This window comes from Haliotis rufescens, unplaced genomic scaffold (assembly GCF_023055435.1).
Source record: "Haliotis rufescens isolate VD_foot unplaced genomic scaffold, xgHalRufe1.0.p SCAF_1, whole genome shotgun sequence".
Taxonomy (NCBI): Eukaryota; Metazoa; Mollusca; class Gastropoda; order Lepetellida; family Haliotidae; genus Haliotis; species Haliotis rufescens.
In genome coordinates this window covers 81,310,041-81,326,023 of record NW_025963779.1, presented here as the reverse complement: position 1 = coordinate 81,326,023, position 15,983 = coordinate 81,310,041, and the positions used below count along the sequence as shown (strand labels likewise).

The window sequence follows — 15,983 nt, the reverse complement described above, 5'->3', positions numbered from 1 at the left end:
AGTAACCATCTAGGAGGTGAAATGAATTACACACTGTCTTTTATTATTACAATTATAACAATACCCGTTACTGGGTCATTGTGATAGAATTGGGTTTTTTTCACAGACCACATAGGAAAAGACTGGCTATGCTCATCTGTATCGGTATTTATACACGAATCTACGCATATCGACGCAATTTCATCACGGGTCATTTGTCAGTGATGTAATTACTTCCCTAATCATTCGCCCGCACCTACACACATACATTGCATTGGACATAGTCCCTGGGGGCATAGGGAAACGGAATTCTGTTAGCAATGATTCTTAAAAGGTGTTGCAAATTGGTGCTGAATTAGATAACATACTTGTAATTAGTCAGTTCCGGTAGTGGACCGAATACAGGTGTATATAAGCGTCTTGTTTTCAAGCACTAGCTATCACTGCTGTCGCCTCTCTTCACGTTTAGATCCAGTCTAATCAACACACCCTGTGAGTATCAGTTGTTTTGTGTTTTACGGGGTATTCAGCCTGTCCCTGTTAACGCTGTATTTTACGTTGCCGTTTTATGAGTGTTAGTCAGTAGTTGTTGCTGTAATGCTATTTCAAACTTTTACTGATTACTATTTGTAATATTGATTGAATCCTCCAAATGTGTTTTTAGTTTTCAAATCAGATAAAGTTCTACTTAAAGCAACAAAATAAAAAAGTGTAGAATAGCGACCACAAGTTGGTACAGAAACGGATTTTCTTACAGACTTGAATAATGAATGAAAAACTCCTTTTCAGCCTTCCAAAATGATGAAAGTTATCGCCCTTGTTGCCTGTCTGGCTGTCGCTGCCTTTGCTGAGCCTGTGAGCTATGGTCTGCACGGAGGCTTCGGAAAGGGTGGTCTGTACGGAGGCTACGGAATGGGTGGTCTGTACGGAGGCTTCGGAATGGGAGGTCTGTACGGAGGTTACGGTTTGGGAGGACTGTACGGAGGCTACGGAATGGGTGGTCTATACGGAGGCTACGGAATGGGTGGTCTATACGGAGGCCACGGACTAGGAGGACTGTACGGAGGAATCGGAGGTTTCGGAAAAGGTAAATGCAAATACAATCATGCCGAGAATATTATTGACCCTCACATATACCTAATACTTTGACAGATTATAAGTAAGCTAATTACACCAAACTTATTTTCCACCTTCATTGGACACATGCAGCATAACTAACCTATCGATATATTGAATATAGAAATTATTACGAGACGTAGAAATGACTTTGTACGGAAAATATTCTTAAACAAAAACCTCTTCTTTTTGTTGCAGGTATTGGATATGGCTACTACTAAGGTTGTCGCTCCAGTGTCACAATTCATCTGCATCATCAATATGTACATTATTTATTGTATCCGGTTTGAAAAATGTCACATAAAACACAATCATTGAAACAATGTCTTACGTTTTTTTATTCATAGTAGTGTTGGGGCTATGTTACAAAAGGAAAAAAATGTTATTAAGAGAGTTGTATCGGAACAGTGAGATATAAATCATCAAAATGAAAGAGAAACGCGTATACTAGTTTACTGGCATGAGCGAATGAGTGGGTGAATGAGAGAGTGTTGTTTAACGCTACAGTCAGCCTTTGTCAAATTACACCATGGCAGAGGCACAAAACCATGCGGCACGGTGACGCACAATCAGTCAGGTCACACACAATAAACATCTGGTCGCCTTCATAAGTCAGCTCTTACGACAAGCATGTGGCACCGAGTACCTGTTATTGACAGAAATAGCGTAGGATTCTAAAAAAGTGTCATTCATTCGCACGTGAAAGTTGTTTGTATGCAATATGGAGGTTCAGATATGTATATTCCTCAATGACATTGATCAACTTTACAGTGTTGACTCTCGTCCCTGCAGCCCGGATCCGTGAGCATCCGGTTTAGAATATAGGTCTTCAGCAACCCATGCTTGCTGTAAGAGGCGACTAACGGGATCGGGTGGTCAGGCTTGCTGACTTGGTTGATGCATGTTATTGTATCCCGATTGCATAGATCGATGCTCATAGTGTCAATCACTGGATTGTCTGGTCCAGACTGGAATATTTACAGACCGCCGTAATTTAGCTGAAATATTGTCGAGTGCGGCGTTAAACAAACAAACAAACAAACAAACAAAGCGACAAGCACGTAGTCTGGAAAACAACAAGAACAGAAGTTGGCAATTAATGTTCCATAACAAGGTCACATATTCATATATAATAGCCACCTGATCGTGTGCCTTCGGTAACACACAAACAAATGTTTACCATTAGTCTTCTGTAGTATCCAACACTCTCTGTCCATGATGAAATTTACAAAAATGCAAATGTCGGCATTCTTTATACGTGAGAAGCACCTAAACCTATATGCCATCTGTAAAAGTAAGGATTATTATTAAGCTTTCTTGGGAAAGTAGTAAACGACTCGACAGGTTTTTGGTAATGGCAAGAATGGACAGTCACAAGGTTTGAAATGTGCCCCCATACAGTCGTACCATTCCGTGGCTGCATAGTCAAGCCATTCCGCAGCTTTAGTTACCATCCTACATTTATCCCTTTGCCGTATGCTCTTTACATACAACTGGACCGCCTCCGTGGTCTAATGGTAGAGCGTCCGCCCGGAGAGCGGAAGGTCCGGGGTTCGATCCCCAGCCGCGTCATACCAAAAGACGTTAAAAGATGATACTTGTTGTTACCCTGTCTGGCGCTCGGCATTAAGGGGCTAAAACAAGGACTGGTCGGCTCGGAGTCAATATACTCTGTCTGAGTGGGGTATTCATGTTAAACTGCGGCATGGTATCTCAGTGGGCTAGCACTATAAATCGGCATCAGTCCGGACTAGTACAAGCAGCCACACACACACATACACGTGCATGCACGTCGCTATATAAGTGCAATAATCTTGGACGCGACGTTAAACCCCATATCACCTCACCTCACCTTACATACAACTCCTTGATTAGCCATACTCCCCACTGCACATTCCTCTTTTTCAGTATTAATGATATAGGAAGACCCTTTCAGAGCTCCGATGTTGTTACATTGTAATCAATGATATATTTCTTTCTATGAAATGCAGGTTCCATTTGTAGATCACACTACATATGAAATACATTGAGATCTGTTCTTTAACAGGAACTGTTTCAACAGGTTTTTTAACCGTGTTACTAGAGGCGTGCGTGAAGAGTCACTGCTGAAATGTGAACATTAAATCTGCACTGACTTTTCTTCATGACCGTAACATGGAGCATCATTACATTAAATATAATTATCATTTGCAGTTATCATCCAGATAGTGAAGTATAAATAAATGAATTGATAGGAAATATATAGGGCTTGCATGCCTTAATCAAATTATGAGTAGAATGTTCGTTTGTCAATGTTGTTCTTAATAAAAGTATACAATGGGCTATGCAAAAGTATATGGTGACACCTTGTCGTTCAAGAGTTTCAAGAATGTTTTAGCAGAGGGCGTACATATATACAGAGAGAGAGAGAGAGAGAGAGAGAGAGAGAGAGAGAGAGGGAAAGAAAGAGAGAGAGAGAGAGAGAGAGAGAGAGAGAGAGAGAGAGAATAAGTCTGTGTTTTGAATTAGGTAATTTATAATTAGGAGCAGATACGATGTAAGTCAGCGAATCCTTATTTAAATGTCAGAGTTGAGATGAATATCAAATATAAGGATCCACAGCGCAGCAACAACGACCCATCCCAAACCGATGCCTAGAAATGGGGAAAGTTATAAGCTTTTAGGAAAGCCATGTATATTATACATACACATGTCGAAAAAGAATGGTGGTAAAATGGATCGAAGCACCATGTTCGGAAGGTAACCTGCTCTCCATGTATGTTTGGGAAGACTTTCCTTTAAGAGATATTACTTTATAGAGTAACCATCTAGGAGGTGAAATGAATTACACACTGTCTTTTATTATTACAATTATAACAATACCCGTTACTGGGTCATTGTGATAGAATTGGTTTTTTTCACAGAGCACATAGGAAAAGACTGGCTATGCTCATCTGTATCGGTATTTATACACGAATCTACGCATATCGACGCAATTTCATCACGGGTCATTTGTCAGTGATGTAATTACTTCCCTAATCATTCGCCCGCACCTACACACATACATTGCATTGGACATAGTCCCTGGGGGCATAGGGAAACGGAATTCTGTTAGCAATGATTCTTAAAAGGTGTTGCAAATTGGTGCTGAATTAGATAATATACTTGTAATTAGTCAGTTCCGGGTGTGGACCGAATACAGGTGTATATAAGCGTCTTGTTTTCAAGCACTAGCTATCACTGCTGTCGCCTCTCTTCACGTTTAGATCCAGTCTAATCAACACACTCTGTGAGTATCAGTTGTTTTGTGTTTTACGGGGTATTCAGCCTGTCCCTGTTAACGCTGTATTTTACGTTGCCGTTTTATGAGTGTTAGTCAGTAGTTGTTGCTGTAATGCTATTTCAAACTTTTACTGATTACTATTTGTAATATTGATTGAATCCTCCAAATGTGTTTTTAGTTTTCAAATCAGATAAAGTTCTACTTAAAGCAACAAAATAAAAAAGTGTAGAATAGCGACCACAAGTTGGTACAGAAACGGATTTTCTTACAGACTTGAATAATGAATGAAAAACTCCTTTTCAGCCTTCCAAAATGATGAAAGTTATCGCCCTTGTTGCCTGTCTGGCTGTCGCTGCCTTTGCTGAGCCTGTGAGCTATGGTCTGCACGGAGGCTTCGGAAAGGGTGGTCTGTACGGAGGCTACGGAATGGGTGGTCTGTACGGAGGCTACGGAATGGGAGGTCTGTACGGAGGTTACGGTTTGGGAGGACTGTACGGAGGCTACGGAATGGGTGGTCTATACGGAGGCTACGGAATGGGTGGTTTATACGGAGGCCACGGACTAGGAGGACTGTACGGAGGAATCGGAGGTTTCGGAAAAGGTAAATGCAAATACAATCATGCCGAGAATATTATTGACCCTCACATATACCTAATACTTTGACAGATTATAAGTAAGCTAATTACACCAAACTTATTTTCCACCTTCATTGGACACATGCAGCATAACTAACCTATCGATATATTGAATATAGAAATTATAACGAGACGTAGAAATGACTTTGTACGGAAAATATTCTTAAACAAAAACCTCTTCTTTTTGTTGCAGGTATTGGATATGGCTACTACTAAGGTTGTCGCTCCAGTGTCACAATTCATCTGCATCATCAATATGTACATTATTTATTGTATCCGGTTTGAAATATGTCACATAAAACACAATCATTGAAACAATGTCTTACGTTTTTTATTCATAGTAGTGTTGGGGCTATGTTACAAAAGGAAAAAAATGTTATTAAGAGAGTTGTATCGGAACAGTGAGATATAAATCATCAAAATGAAAGAGAAACGCGTGTACTAGTTTACTGGCATGAGCGAATGAGTGGGTGAATGAGAGAGTGTTGTTTAACGCTACAGTCAGCCTTTGTCAAATTACACCATGGCAGAGGCACAAAACCATGCGGCACGGTGACGCACAATCAGTCAGGTCACACACAATAAACATCTGGTCGCCTTCATAAGTCAGCTCTTACGACAAGCATGTGGCACCGAGTACCTGTTATTGACAGAAATAGCGTAGGATTCTAAAAAAGTGTCATTCATTCGCACGTGAAAGTTGTTTGTATGCAATATGGAGGTTCAGATATGTATATTCCTCAATGACATTGATCAACTTTACAGTGTTGACTCTCGTCCCTGCAGCCCGGATCCGTGAGCATCCGGTTTAGAATATAGGTCTTCAGCAACCCATGCTTGCTGTAAGAGGCGACTAACGGGATCGGGTGGTCAGGCTTGCTGACTTGGTTGATGCATGTTATTGTATCCCGATTGCATAGATCGATGCTCATAGTGTCAATCACTGGATTGTCTGGTCCAGACTGGAATATTTACAGACCGCCGTAATTTAGCTGAAATATTGTCGAGTGCGGCGTTAAACAAACAAACAAACAAACAAACAAACAAAGAAACAAACAAACAAAGCGACAAGCACGTAGTCTGGAAAACAACAAGAACAGAAGTTGGCAATTAATGTTCCATAACAAGGTCACATATTCATATATAATAGCCACCTGATCGTGTGCCTTCGGTAACACACAAACAAATGTTTACCATTAGTCTTCTGTAGTATCCAACACTCTCTGTCCATGATGAAATTTACAAAAATGCAAATGTCGGCATTCTTTATACGTGAGAAGCACCTAAACCTATATGCCATCTGTAAAAGTAAGGATTATTATTAAGCTTTCTTGGGAAAGTAGTAAACGACTCGACAGGTTTTTGGTAATGGCAAGAATGGACAGTCACAAGGTTTGAAATGTGCCCCCATACAGTCGTACCATTCCGTGGCTGCATAGTCAAGCCATTCCGCAGCTTTAGTTACCATCCTACATTTATCCCTTTGCCGTATGCTCTTTACATACAACTGGACCGCCTCCGTGGTCTAATGGTAGAGCGTCCGCTCGGAGAGCGGAAGGTCCGGGGTTCGATCCCCAGCCGCGTCATACCAAAAGACGTTAAAAGATGATACTTGTTGTTACCCTGTCTGGCGCTCGGCATTAAGGGGCTAAAACAAGGACTGGTCGGCTCGGAGTCAATATACTCTGTCTGAGTGGGGTATTCATGTTAAACTGCGGCATGGTATCTCAGTGGGCTAGCACTATAAATCGGCATCAGTCCGGACTAGTACAAGCAGCCACACACACACATACACGTGCATGCACGTCGCTATATAAGTGCAATAATCTTGGACGCGACGTTAAACCCCATATCACCTCACCTCACCTTACATACAACTCCTTGATTAGCCATACTCCCCACTGCACATTCCTCTTTTTCAGTATTAATGATATAGGAAGACCCTTTCAGAGCTCCGATGTTGTTACATTGTAATCAATGATATATTTCTTTCTATGAAATGCAGGTTCCATTTGTAGATCACACTACATATGAAATACATTGAGATCTGTTCTTTAACAGGAACTGTTTCAACAGGTTTTTTAACCGTGTTACTAGAGGCGTGCGTGAAGAGTCACTGCTGAAATGTGAACATTAAATCTGCACTGACTTTTCTTCATGACCGTAACATGGAGCATCATTACATTAAATATAATTATCATTTGCAGTTATCATCCAGATAGTGAAGTATAAATAAATGAATTGATAGGAAATATATAGGGCTTGCATGCCTTAATCAAATTATGAGTAGAATGTTCGTTTGTCAATGTTGTTCTTAATAAAAGTATACCATGGGCTATGCAAAAGTATATGGTGACACCTTGTCGTTCAAGAGCTTCAAGAATGTTTTAGCAGAGGGCGTACATATATACAGAGAGAGAGAGAGAGAGAGAGAGAGAGAGAGAGAGAGAGAGAGAGAGAGAGAGAGAGAGAGAGAGAGAGAATAAGTCTGTGTTTTGAATTAAGTAATTTATGATTAGGAGCAGATACGATGTAAGTCAGCGAATCCTTATTTAAATGTCAGAGGTGAGATGAATATCAAATATAAGGATCCACAGCGCAGCAACAACGACCCATCCCAAACCGATGCCTAGAAATGGGGAAAGTTATAAGCTTTTAGGAAAGCCATGTATATTATACATACACATGTCGAAAAAGAATGGTGGTAAAATGGATCGAAGCACCATGTTCGGAAGGTAACCTGCTCTCCATGTATGTTTGGGAAGACTTTCCTTTAAGAGATATTACTTTATAGAGTAACCATCTAGGAGGTGAAATGAATTACACACTGTCTTTTATTATTACAATTATAACAATACCCGTTACTGGGTCATTGTGATAGAATTGTTTTTTTTCACAGAGCACATAGGAAAAGACTGGCTATGCTCATCTGTATCGGTATTTATACACGAATCTACGCATATCGACGCAATTTCATCACGGGTCATTTGTCAGTGATGTAATTACTTCCCTAATCATTCGCCCGCACCTACACACATACATTGCATTGGACATAGTCCCTGGGGGCATAGGGAAACGGAATTCTGTTAGCAATGATTCTTAAAAGGTGTTGCAAATTGGTGCTGAATTAGATAATATACTTGTAATTAGTCAGTTCCGGGTGTGGACCGAATACAGGTGTATATAAGCGTCTTGTTTTCAAGCACTAGCTATCACTGCTGTCGCCTCTCTTCACGTTTAGATCCAGTCTAATCAACACACTCTGTGAGTATCAGTTGTTTTGTGTTTTACGGGGTATTCAGCCTGTCCCTGTTAACGCTGTATTTTACGTTGCCGTTTTATGAGTGTTAGTCAGTAGTTGTTGCTGTAATGCTATTTCAAACTTTTACTGATTACTATTTGTAATATTGATTGAATCCTCCAAATGTGTTTTTAGTTTTCAAATCAGATAAAGTTCTACTTAAAGCAACAAAATAAAAAAGTGTAGAATAGCGACCACAAGTTGGTACAGAAACGGATTTTCTTACAGACTTGAATAATGAATGAAAAACTCCTTTTCAGCCTTCCAAAATGATGAAAGTTATCGCCCTTGTTGCCTGTCTGGCTGTCGCTGCCTTTGCTGAGCCTGTGAGCTATGGTCTGCACGGAGGCTTCGGAAAGGGTGGTCTGTACGGAGGCTACGGAATGGGTGGTCTGTACGGAGGCTTCGGAATGGGAGGTCTGTACGGAGGTTACGGTTTGGGAGGACTGTACGGAGGCTACGGAATGGGTGGTCTATACGGAGGCTACGGAATGGGTGGTCTATACGGAGGCCACGGACTAGGAGGACTGTACGGAGGAATCGGAGGTTTCGGAAAAGGTAAATGCAAATACAATCATGCCGAGAATATTATTGACCCTCACATATACCTAATACTTTGACAGATTATAAGTAAGCTAATTACACCAAACTTATTTTCCACCTTCATTGGACACATGCAGCATAACTAACCTATCGATATATTGAATATAGAAATTATTACGAGACGTAGAAATGACTTTGTACGGAAAATATTCTTAAACAAAAACCTCTTCTTTTTGTTGCAGGTATTGGATATGGCTACTACTAAGGTTGTCGCTCCAGTGTCACAATTCATCTGCATCATCAATATGTACATTATTTATTGTATCCGGTTTGAAATATGTCACATAAAACACAATCATTGAAACAATGTCTTACGTTTTTTATTCATAGTAGTGTTGGGGCTAGGTTACAAAAGGAAAAAAATGTTATTAAGAGAGTTGTATCGGAACAGTGAGATATAAATCATCAAAATGAAAGAGAAACGCGTATACTAGTTTACTGGCATGAGCGAATGAGTGGGTGAATGAGAGAGTGTTGTTTAACGCTACAGTCAGCCTTTGTCAAATTACACCATGGCAGAGGCACAAAACCATGCGGCACGGTGACGCACAATCAGTCAGGTCACACACAATAAACATCTGGTCGCCTTCATAAGTCAGCTCTTACGACAAGCATGTGGCACCGAGCACCTGTTATTGACAGAAATAGCGTAGGATTCTAAAAAAGTGTCATTCATTCGCACGTGAAAGTTGTTTGTATGCAATATGGAGGTTCAGATATGTATATTCCTCAATGACATTGATCAACTTTACAGTGTTGACTTTCGTCCCTGCAGCCCGGATCCGTGAGCATCCGGTTTAGAATATAGGTCTTCAGCAACCCATGCTTGCTGTAAGAGGCGACTAACGGGATCGGGTGGTCAGGCTTGCTGACTTGGTTGATGCATGTTATTGTATCCCGATTGCATAGATCGATGCTCATAGTGTCAACCACTGGATTGTCTGGTCCAGACTAGAATATTTACAGACCGCCGTAATTTAGCTGAAATATTGTCGAGTGCGGCGTTAAACAAACAAACAAACAAACAAACAAACAAAGCGACAAGCACGTAGTCTGGAAAACAACAACACAGAAGTTGGCAATTAATGTTCCATAACAAGGTCACATATTCATATATAATAGCCACCTGATCGTGTGCCTTCGGTAACACACAAACAAATGTTTACCATTAGTCTTCTGTAGTATCCAACACTCTCTGTCCATGATGAAATTTACAAAAATGCAAATGTCGGCATTCTTTATACGTGAGAAGCACCTAAACCTATATGCCATCTGTAAAAGTAAGGATTATTATTAAGCTTTCTTGGGAAAGTAGTAAACGACTCGACAGGTTTTTGGTAATGGCAAGAATGGACAGTCACAAGGTTTGAAATGTGCCCCCATACAGTCGTACCATTCCGTGGCTGCATAGTCAAGCCATTCCGCAGCTTTAGTTACCATCCTACATTTATCCCTTTGCCGTATGCTCTTTACATACAACTGGACCGCCTCCGTGGTCTAATGGTAGAGCGTCCGCCCGGAGAGCGGAAGGTCCGGGGTTCGATCCCCAGCCGCGTCATACCAAAAGACGTTAAAAGATGATACTTGTTGTTACCCTGTCTGGCGCTCGGCATTAAGGGGCTAAAACAAGGACTGGTCGGCTCGGAGTCAATATACTCTGTCTGAGTGGGGTATTCATGTTAAACTGCGGCATGGTATCTCAGTGGGCTAGCACTATAAATCGGCATCAGTCCGGACTAGTACAAGCAGCCACACACACACATACACGTGCATGCACGTCGCTATATAAGTGCAATAATCTTGGACGCGACGTTAAACCCCATATCACCTCACCTCACCTTACATACAACTCCTTGATTAGCCATACTCCCCACTGCACATTCCTCTTTTTCAGTATTAATGATATAGGAAGACCCTTTCAGAGCTCCGATGTTGTTACATTGTAATCAATGATATATTTCTTTCTATGAAATGCAGGTTCCATTTGTAGATCACACTACATATGAAATACATTGAGATCTGTTCTTTAACAGGAACTGTTTCAACAGGTTTTTTAACCGTGTTACTAGAGGCGTGCGTGAAGAGTCACTGCTGAAATGTGAACATTAAATCTGCACTGACTTTTCTTCATGACCGTAACATGGAGCATCATTACATTAAATATAATTATCATTTGCAGTTATCATCCAGATAGTGAAGTATAAATAAATGAATTGATAGGAAATATATAGGGCTTGCATGCCTTAATCAAATTATGAGTAGAATGTTCGTTTGTCAATGTTGTTCTTAATAAAAGTATACAATGGGCTATGCAAAAGTATATGGTGACACCTTGTCGTTCAAGAGTTTCAAGAATGTTTTAGCAGAGGGCGTACATATATACAGAGAGAGAGAGAGAGAGAGAGAGAGAGAGAGAGAGAAAGTGAGAGAGAGAGAGAGAGAGAGAGAGAGAGAGAGAGAGAGAGAGAGAGAGAGAGAGAGAATAAGTCTGTGTTTTGAATTAAGTAATTTATAATTAGGAGCAGATACGATGTAAGTCAGCGAATCCTTATTTAAATGTCAGAGGTGAGATGAATATCAAATATAAGGATCCACAGCGCAGCAACAACGACCCATCCCAAACCGATGCCTAGAAATGGGGAAAGTTATAAGCTTTTAGGAAAGCCATGTATATTATACATACACATGTCGAAAAAGAATGGTGGTAAAATGGATCGAAGCACCATGTTCGGAAGGTAACCTGCTCTCCATGTATGTTTGGGAAGACTTTCCTTTAAGAGATATTACTTTATAGAGTAACCATCTAGGAGGTGAAATGAATTACACACTGTCTTTTATTATTACAATTATAACAATACCCGTTACTGGGTCATTGTGATAGAATTGTTTTTTTTCACAGAGCACATAGGAAAAGACTGGCTATGCTCATCTGTATCGGTATTTATACACGAATCTACGCATATCGACGCAATTTCATCACGGGTCATTTGTCAGTGATGTAATTACTTCCCTAATCATTCGCCCGCACCTACACACATACATTGCATTGGACATAGTCCCTGGGGGCATAGGGAAACGGAATTCTGTTAGCAATGATTCTTAAAAGGTGTTGCAAATTGGTGCTGAATTAGATAATATACTTGTAATTAGTCAGTTCCGGGTGTGGACCGAATACAGGTGTATATAAGCGTCTTGTTTTCAAGCACTAGCTATCACTGCTGTCGCCTCTCTTCACGTTTAGATCCAGTCTAATCAACACACTCTGTGAGTATCAGTTGTTTTGTGTTTTACGGGGTATTCAGCCTGTCCCTGTTAACGCTGTATTTTACGTTGCCGTTTTATGAGTGTTAGTCAGTAGTTGTTGCTGTAATGCTATTTCAAACTTTTACTGATTACTATTTGTAATATTGATTGAATCCTCCAAATGTGTTTTTAGTTTTCAAATCAGATAAAGTTCTACTTAAAGCAACAAAATAAAAAAGTGTAGAATAGCGACCACAAGTTGGTACAGAAACGGATTTTCTTACAGACTTGAATAATGAATGAAAAACTCCTTTTCAGCCTTCCAAAATGATGAAAGTTATCGCCCTTGTTGCCTGTCTGGCTGTCGTTGCCTTTGCTGAGCCTGTGAGCTATGGTCTGCACGGAGGCTTCGGAAAGGGTGGTCTGTACGGAGGCTACGGAATGGGTGGTCTGTACGGAGGCTTCGGAATGGGAGGTCTGTACGGAGGTTACGGTTTGGGAGGACTGTACGGAGGCTACGGAATGGGTGGTCTATACGGAGGCTACGGAATGGGTGGTCTATACGGAGGCCACGGATTAGGAGGACTGTACGGAGGAATCGGAGGTTTCGGAAAAGGTAAATGCAAATACAATCATGCCGAGAATATTATTGACCCTCACATATACCTAATACTTTGACAGATTATAAGTAAGCTAATTACACCAAACTTATTTTCCACCTTCATTGGACACATGCAGCATAACTAACCTATCGATATATTGAATATAGAAATTATTACGAGACGTAGAAATGACTTTGTACGGAAAATATTCTTAAACAAAAACCTCTTCTTTTTGTTGCAGGTATTGGATATGGCTTCTACTAAGGTTGTCGCTCCAGTGTCACAATTCATCTGCATCATCAATATGTACATTATTTATTGTATCCGGTTTGAAATATGTCACATAAAACACAATCATTGAAACAATGTCTTACGTTTTTTATTCATAGTAGTGTTGGGGCTATGTTACAAAAGGAAAAAAATGTTATTAAGAGAGTTGTATCGGAACAGTGAGATATAAATCATCAAAATGAAAGAGAAACGCGTATACTAGTTTACTGGCATGAGCGAATGAGTGGGTGAATGAGAGAGTGTTGTTTAACGCTACAGTCAGCCTTTGTCAAATTACACCATGGCAGAGGCACAAAACCATGCGGCACGGTGACGCACAATCAGTCAGGTCACACACAATAAACATCTGGTCGCCTTCATAAGTCAGCTCTTACGACAAGCATGTGGCACCGAGTACCTGTTATTGACAGAAATAGCGTAGGATTCTAAAAAAGTGTCATTCATTCGCACGTGAAAGTTGTTTGTATTCAATATGGAGGTTCAGATATGTATATTCCTCAATGACATTGATCAACTTTACAGTGTTGACTCTCGTCCCTGCAGCCCGGATCCGTGAGCATCCGGTTTAGAATATAGGTCTTCAGCAACCCATGCTTGCTGTAAGAGGCAACTAACGGGATCGGGTGGTCAGGCTTGCTGACTTGGTTGATGCATGTTATTGTATCCCGATTGCATAGATCGATGCTCATAGTGTCAATCACTGGATTGTCTGGTCCAGACTGGAATATTTACAGACTGCCGTAATTTAGCTGAAATATTGTCGAGTGCGGCGTTAAACAAACAAACAAAGAAACAAACAAACAAAGCGACAAGCACGTAGTCTGGAAAACAACAAGAACAGAAGTTGGCAATTAATGTTCCATAACAAGGTCACATATTCATATATAATAGCCACCTGATCGTGTGCCTTCGGTAACACACAAACAAATGTTTACCATTAGTCTTCTGTAGTATCCAACACTCTCTGTCCATGATGAAATTTACAAAAATGCAAATGTCGGCATTCTTTATACGTGAGAAGCACCTAAACCTATATGCCATCTGTAAAAGTAAGGATTATTATTAAGCTTTCTTGGGAAAGTAGTAAACGACTCGACAGGTTTTTGGTAATGGCAAGAATGGACAGTCACAAGGTTTGAAATGTGCCCCCATACAGTCGTACCATTCCGTGGCTGCATAGTCAAGCCATTCCGCAGCTTTAGTTACCATCCTACATTTATCCCTTTGCCGTATGCTCTTTACATACAACTAGACCGCCTCCGTGGTCTAATGGTAGAGCGTCCGCCCGGAGAGCGGATGGTCCGGGGTTCGATCCCCAGCCGCGTCATACCAAAAGACGTTAAAAGATGATACTTGTTGTTACCCTGTCTGGCGCTCGGCATTAAGGGGCTAAAACAAGGACTGGTCGGCTCGGAGTCAATATACTCTGTCTGAGTGGGGTATTCATGTTAAACTGCGGCATGGTATCTCAGTGGGCTAGCACTATAAATCGGCATCAGTCCGGACTAGTACAAGCAGCCAAACACACACATACACGTGCATGCACGTCGCTATATAAGTGCAATAATCTTGGACGCGACGTTAAACCCCATATCACCTCACCTCACCTTACATACAACTCCTTGATTAGCCATACTCCCCACTGCACATTCCTCTTTTTCAGTATTAATGATATAGGAAGACCCTTTCAGAGCTCCGATGTTGTTACATTGTAATCAATGATATATTTCTTTCTATGAAATGCAGGTTCCATTTGTAGATCACACTACATATGAAATACATTGAGATCTGTTCTTTAACAGGAACTGTTTCAACAGGTTTTTTAACCGTGTTACTAGAGGCGTGCGTGAAGAGTCACTGCTGAAATGTGAACATTAAATCTGCACTGACTTTTCTTCATGACCGTAACATGGAGCATCATTACATTAAATATAATTATCATTTGCAGTTATCATCCAGATAGTGAAGTATAAATAAATGAATTGATAGGAAATATATAGGGCTTGCATGCCTTAATCAAATTATGAGTAGAATGTTCGTTTGTCAATGTTGTTCTTAATAAAAGTATACCATGGGCTATGCAAAAGTATATGGTGACACCTTGTCGTTCAAGAGTTTCAAGAATGTTTTAGCAGAGGGCGTACATATATACAGAGAGAGAGAGAGAGAGAGAGAGAGAGAGAGAGAGAGAGAGAGAGAGAGAGAGAGAGAGAGAGAGAATAAGTCTGTGTTTTGAATTAAGTAATTTATGATTAGGAGCAGATACGATGTAAGTCAGCGAATCATTATTTAAATGTCAGAGGTGAGATGAATATCAAATATAAGGATCCACAGCGCAGCAACAACGACCCATCCCAAACCGATGCCTAGAAATGGGGAAAGTTATGAGCTTTTAGGAAAGCCATGTATATTATACATACACATGTCGAAAAAGAATGGTGGTAAAATGGATCGAAGCAACCATGTTCGGAAGGTAACCTGCTCTCCATGTATGTTTGGGAAGACTTTCCTTTAAGAGATATTACTTTATAGAGTAACCATCTAGGAGGTGAAATGAATTACACACTGTCTTTTATTATTACAATTATAACAATACCCGTTACTGGGTCATTGTGATAGAATTGTTTTTTCACAGACCACATAGGAAAAGACTGGCTATGCTCATCTGTATCGGTATTTATACACGAATCTACGCATATCGACGCAATTTCATCACGGGTCATTTGTCAGTGATGTAATTACTTCCCTAATCATTCGCCCGCACCTACACACATACATTGCATTGGACATAGTCCCTGGGGGCATAGGGAAACGGAATTCTGTTAGCAATGATTCTTAAAAGGTGTTGCAAATTGGTGCTGAATTAGATAATATACTTGTAATTAGTCAGTTCCGGGTGTGGACCGAATACAGGTGTATATAAGCGTCTTGTTTTCAAGCACTAGCTATCA

General features: G+C 40.5%; 4 protein-coding genes across 4 annotated transcripts; all 4 read left to right on the top strand.

Moving 5' to 3' along the window:
* Positions 1-418: 418 nt before the first annotated feature.
* Positions 419-1,408, top strand: LOC125372471 (acanthoscurrin-1-like). The gene is made up of 3 exons (XM_048382576.1): positions 419-471; positions 769-1,066; positions 1,294-1,408. The coding sequence occupies exons 2-3, from the start codon at positions 778-780 to the stop codon at positions 1,314-1,316; spliced, it is 312 nt and encodes a 103-aa protein (XP_048238533.1). The 5' UTR covers positions 419-471; positions 769-777; the 3' UTR covers positions 1,317-1,408.
* A 2,828-nt stretch (positions 1,409-4,236) lies between these two features.
* Positions 4,237-5,307, top strand: LOC125372469 (neuropeptide-like protein 31). Its single transcript, XM_048382568.1, has 3 exons — positions 4,237-4,363; positions 4,661-4,958; positions 5,186-5,307. The coding sequence occupies exons 2-3, from the start codon at positions 4,670-4,672 to the stop codon at positions 5,206-5,208; spliced, it is 312 nt and encodes a 103-aa protein (XP_048238525.1). The 5' UTR covers positions 4,237-4,363; positions 4,661-4,669; the 3' UTR covers positions 5,209-5,307.
* Positions 5,308-8,130: 2,823 nt separating this feature from the next.
* On the top strand, positions 8,131-9,200 carry LOC124143815 (acanthoscurrin-1-like). Its single transcript, XM_046512936.1, has 3 exons — positions 8,131-8,256; positions 8,554-8,851; positions 9,079-9,200. The coding sequence occupies exons 2-3, from the start codon at positions 8,563-8,565 to the stop codon at positions 9,099-9,101; spliced, it is 312 nt and encodes a 103-aa protein (XP_046368892.1). The 5' UTR covers positions 8,131-8,256; positions 8,554-8,562; the 3' UTR covers positions 9,102-9,200.
* A 2,775-nt stretch (positions 9,201-11,975) lies between these two features.
* LOC124143816 (acanthoscurrin-1-like) lies at positions 11,976-13,104 on the top strand. The gene is made up of 3 exons (XM_046512937.2): positions 11,976-12,160; positions 12,458-12,755; positions 12,983-13,104. Exons 2-3 carry the CDS (start codon positions 12,467-12,469, stop codon positions 13,003-13,005), a joined length of 312 nt encoding a protein of 103 aa, XP_046368893.2. The 5' UTR covers positions 11,976-12,160; positions 12,458-12,466; the 3' UTR covers positions 13,006-13,104.
* Positions 13,105-15,983: the final 2,879 nt, after the last annotated feature.

Bases quoted from the DNA above. Each gene is read 5' to 3' on its own strand.
- LOC125372471 (XM_048382576.1), top strand. From the start codon at position 778: ATGATGAAAGTTATCGCCCTTGTTGCCTGTCTGGCTGTCGCTGCCTTT. The intron at 1,067-1,293 runs GTAAATGCAAAT...TTTTTGTTGCAG, and splicing joins AATCGGAGGTTTCGGAAAAG to GTATTGGATATGGCTACTAC.
- LOC125372469 (XM_048382568.1), top strand. From the start codon at position 4,670: ATGATGAAAGTTATCGCCCTTGTTGCCTGTCTGGCTGTCGCTGCCTTT. The intron at 4,959-5,185 runs GTAAATGCAAAT...TTTTTGTTGCAG, and splicing joins AATCGGAGGTTTCGGAAAAG to GTATTGGATATGGCTACTAC.
- LOC124143815 (XM_046512936.1), top strand. From the start codon at position 8,563: ATGATGAAAGTTATCGCCCTTGTTGCCTGTCTGGCTGTCGCTGCCTTT. The intron at 8,852-9,078 runs GTAAATGCAAAT...TTTTTGTTGCAG, and splicing joins AATCGGAGGTTTCGGAAAAG to GTATTGGATATGGCTACTAC.
- LOC124143816 (XM_046512937.2), top strand. From the start codon at position 12,467: ATGATGAAAGTTATCGCCCTTGTTGCCTGTCTGGCTGTCGTTGCCTTT. The intron at 12,756-12,982 runs GTAAATGCAAAT...TTTTTGTTGCAG, and splicing joins AATCGGAGGTTTCGGAAAAG to GTATTGGATATGGCTTCTAC.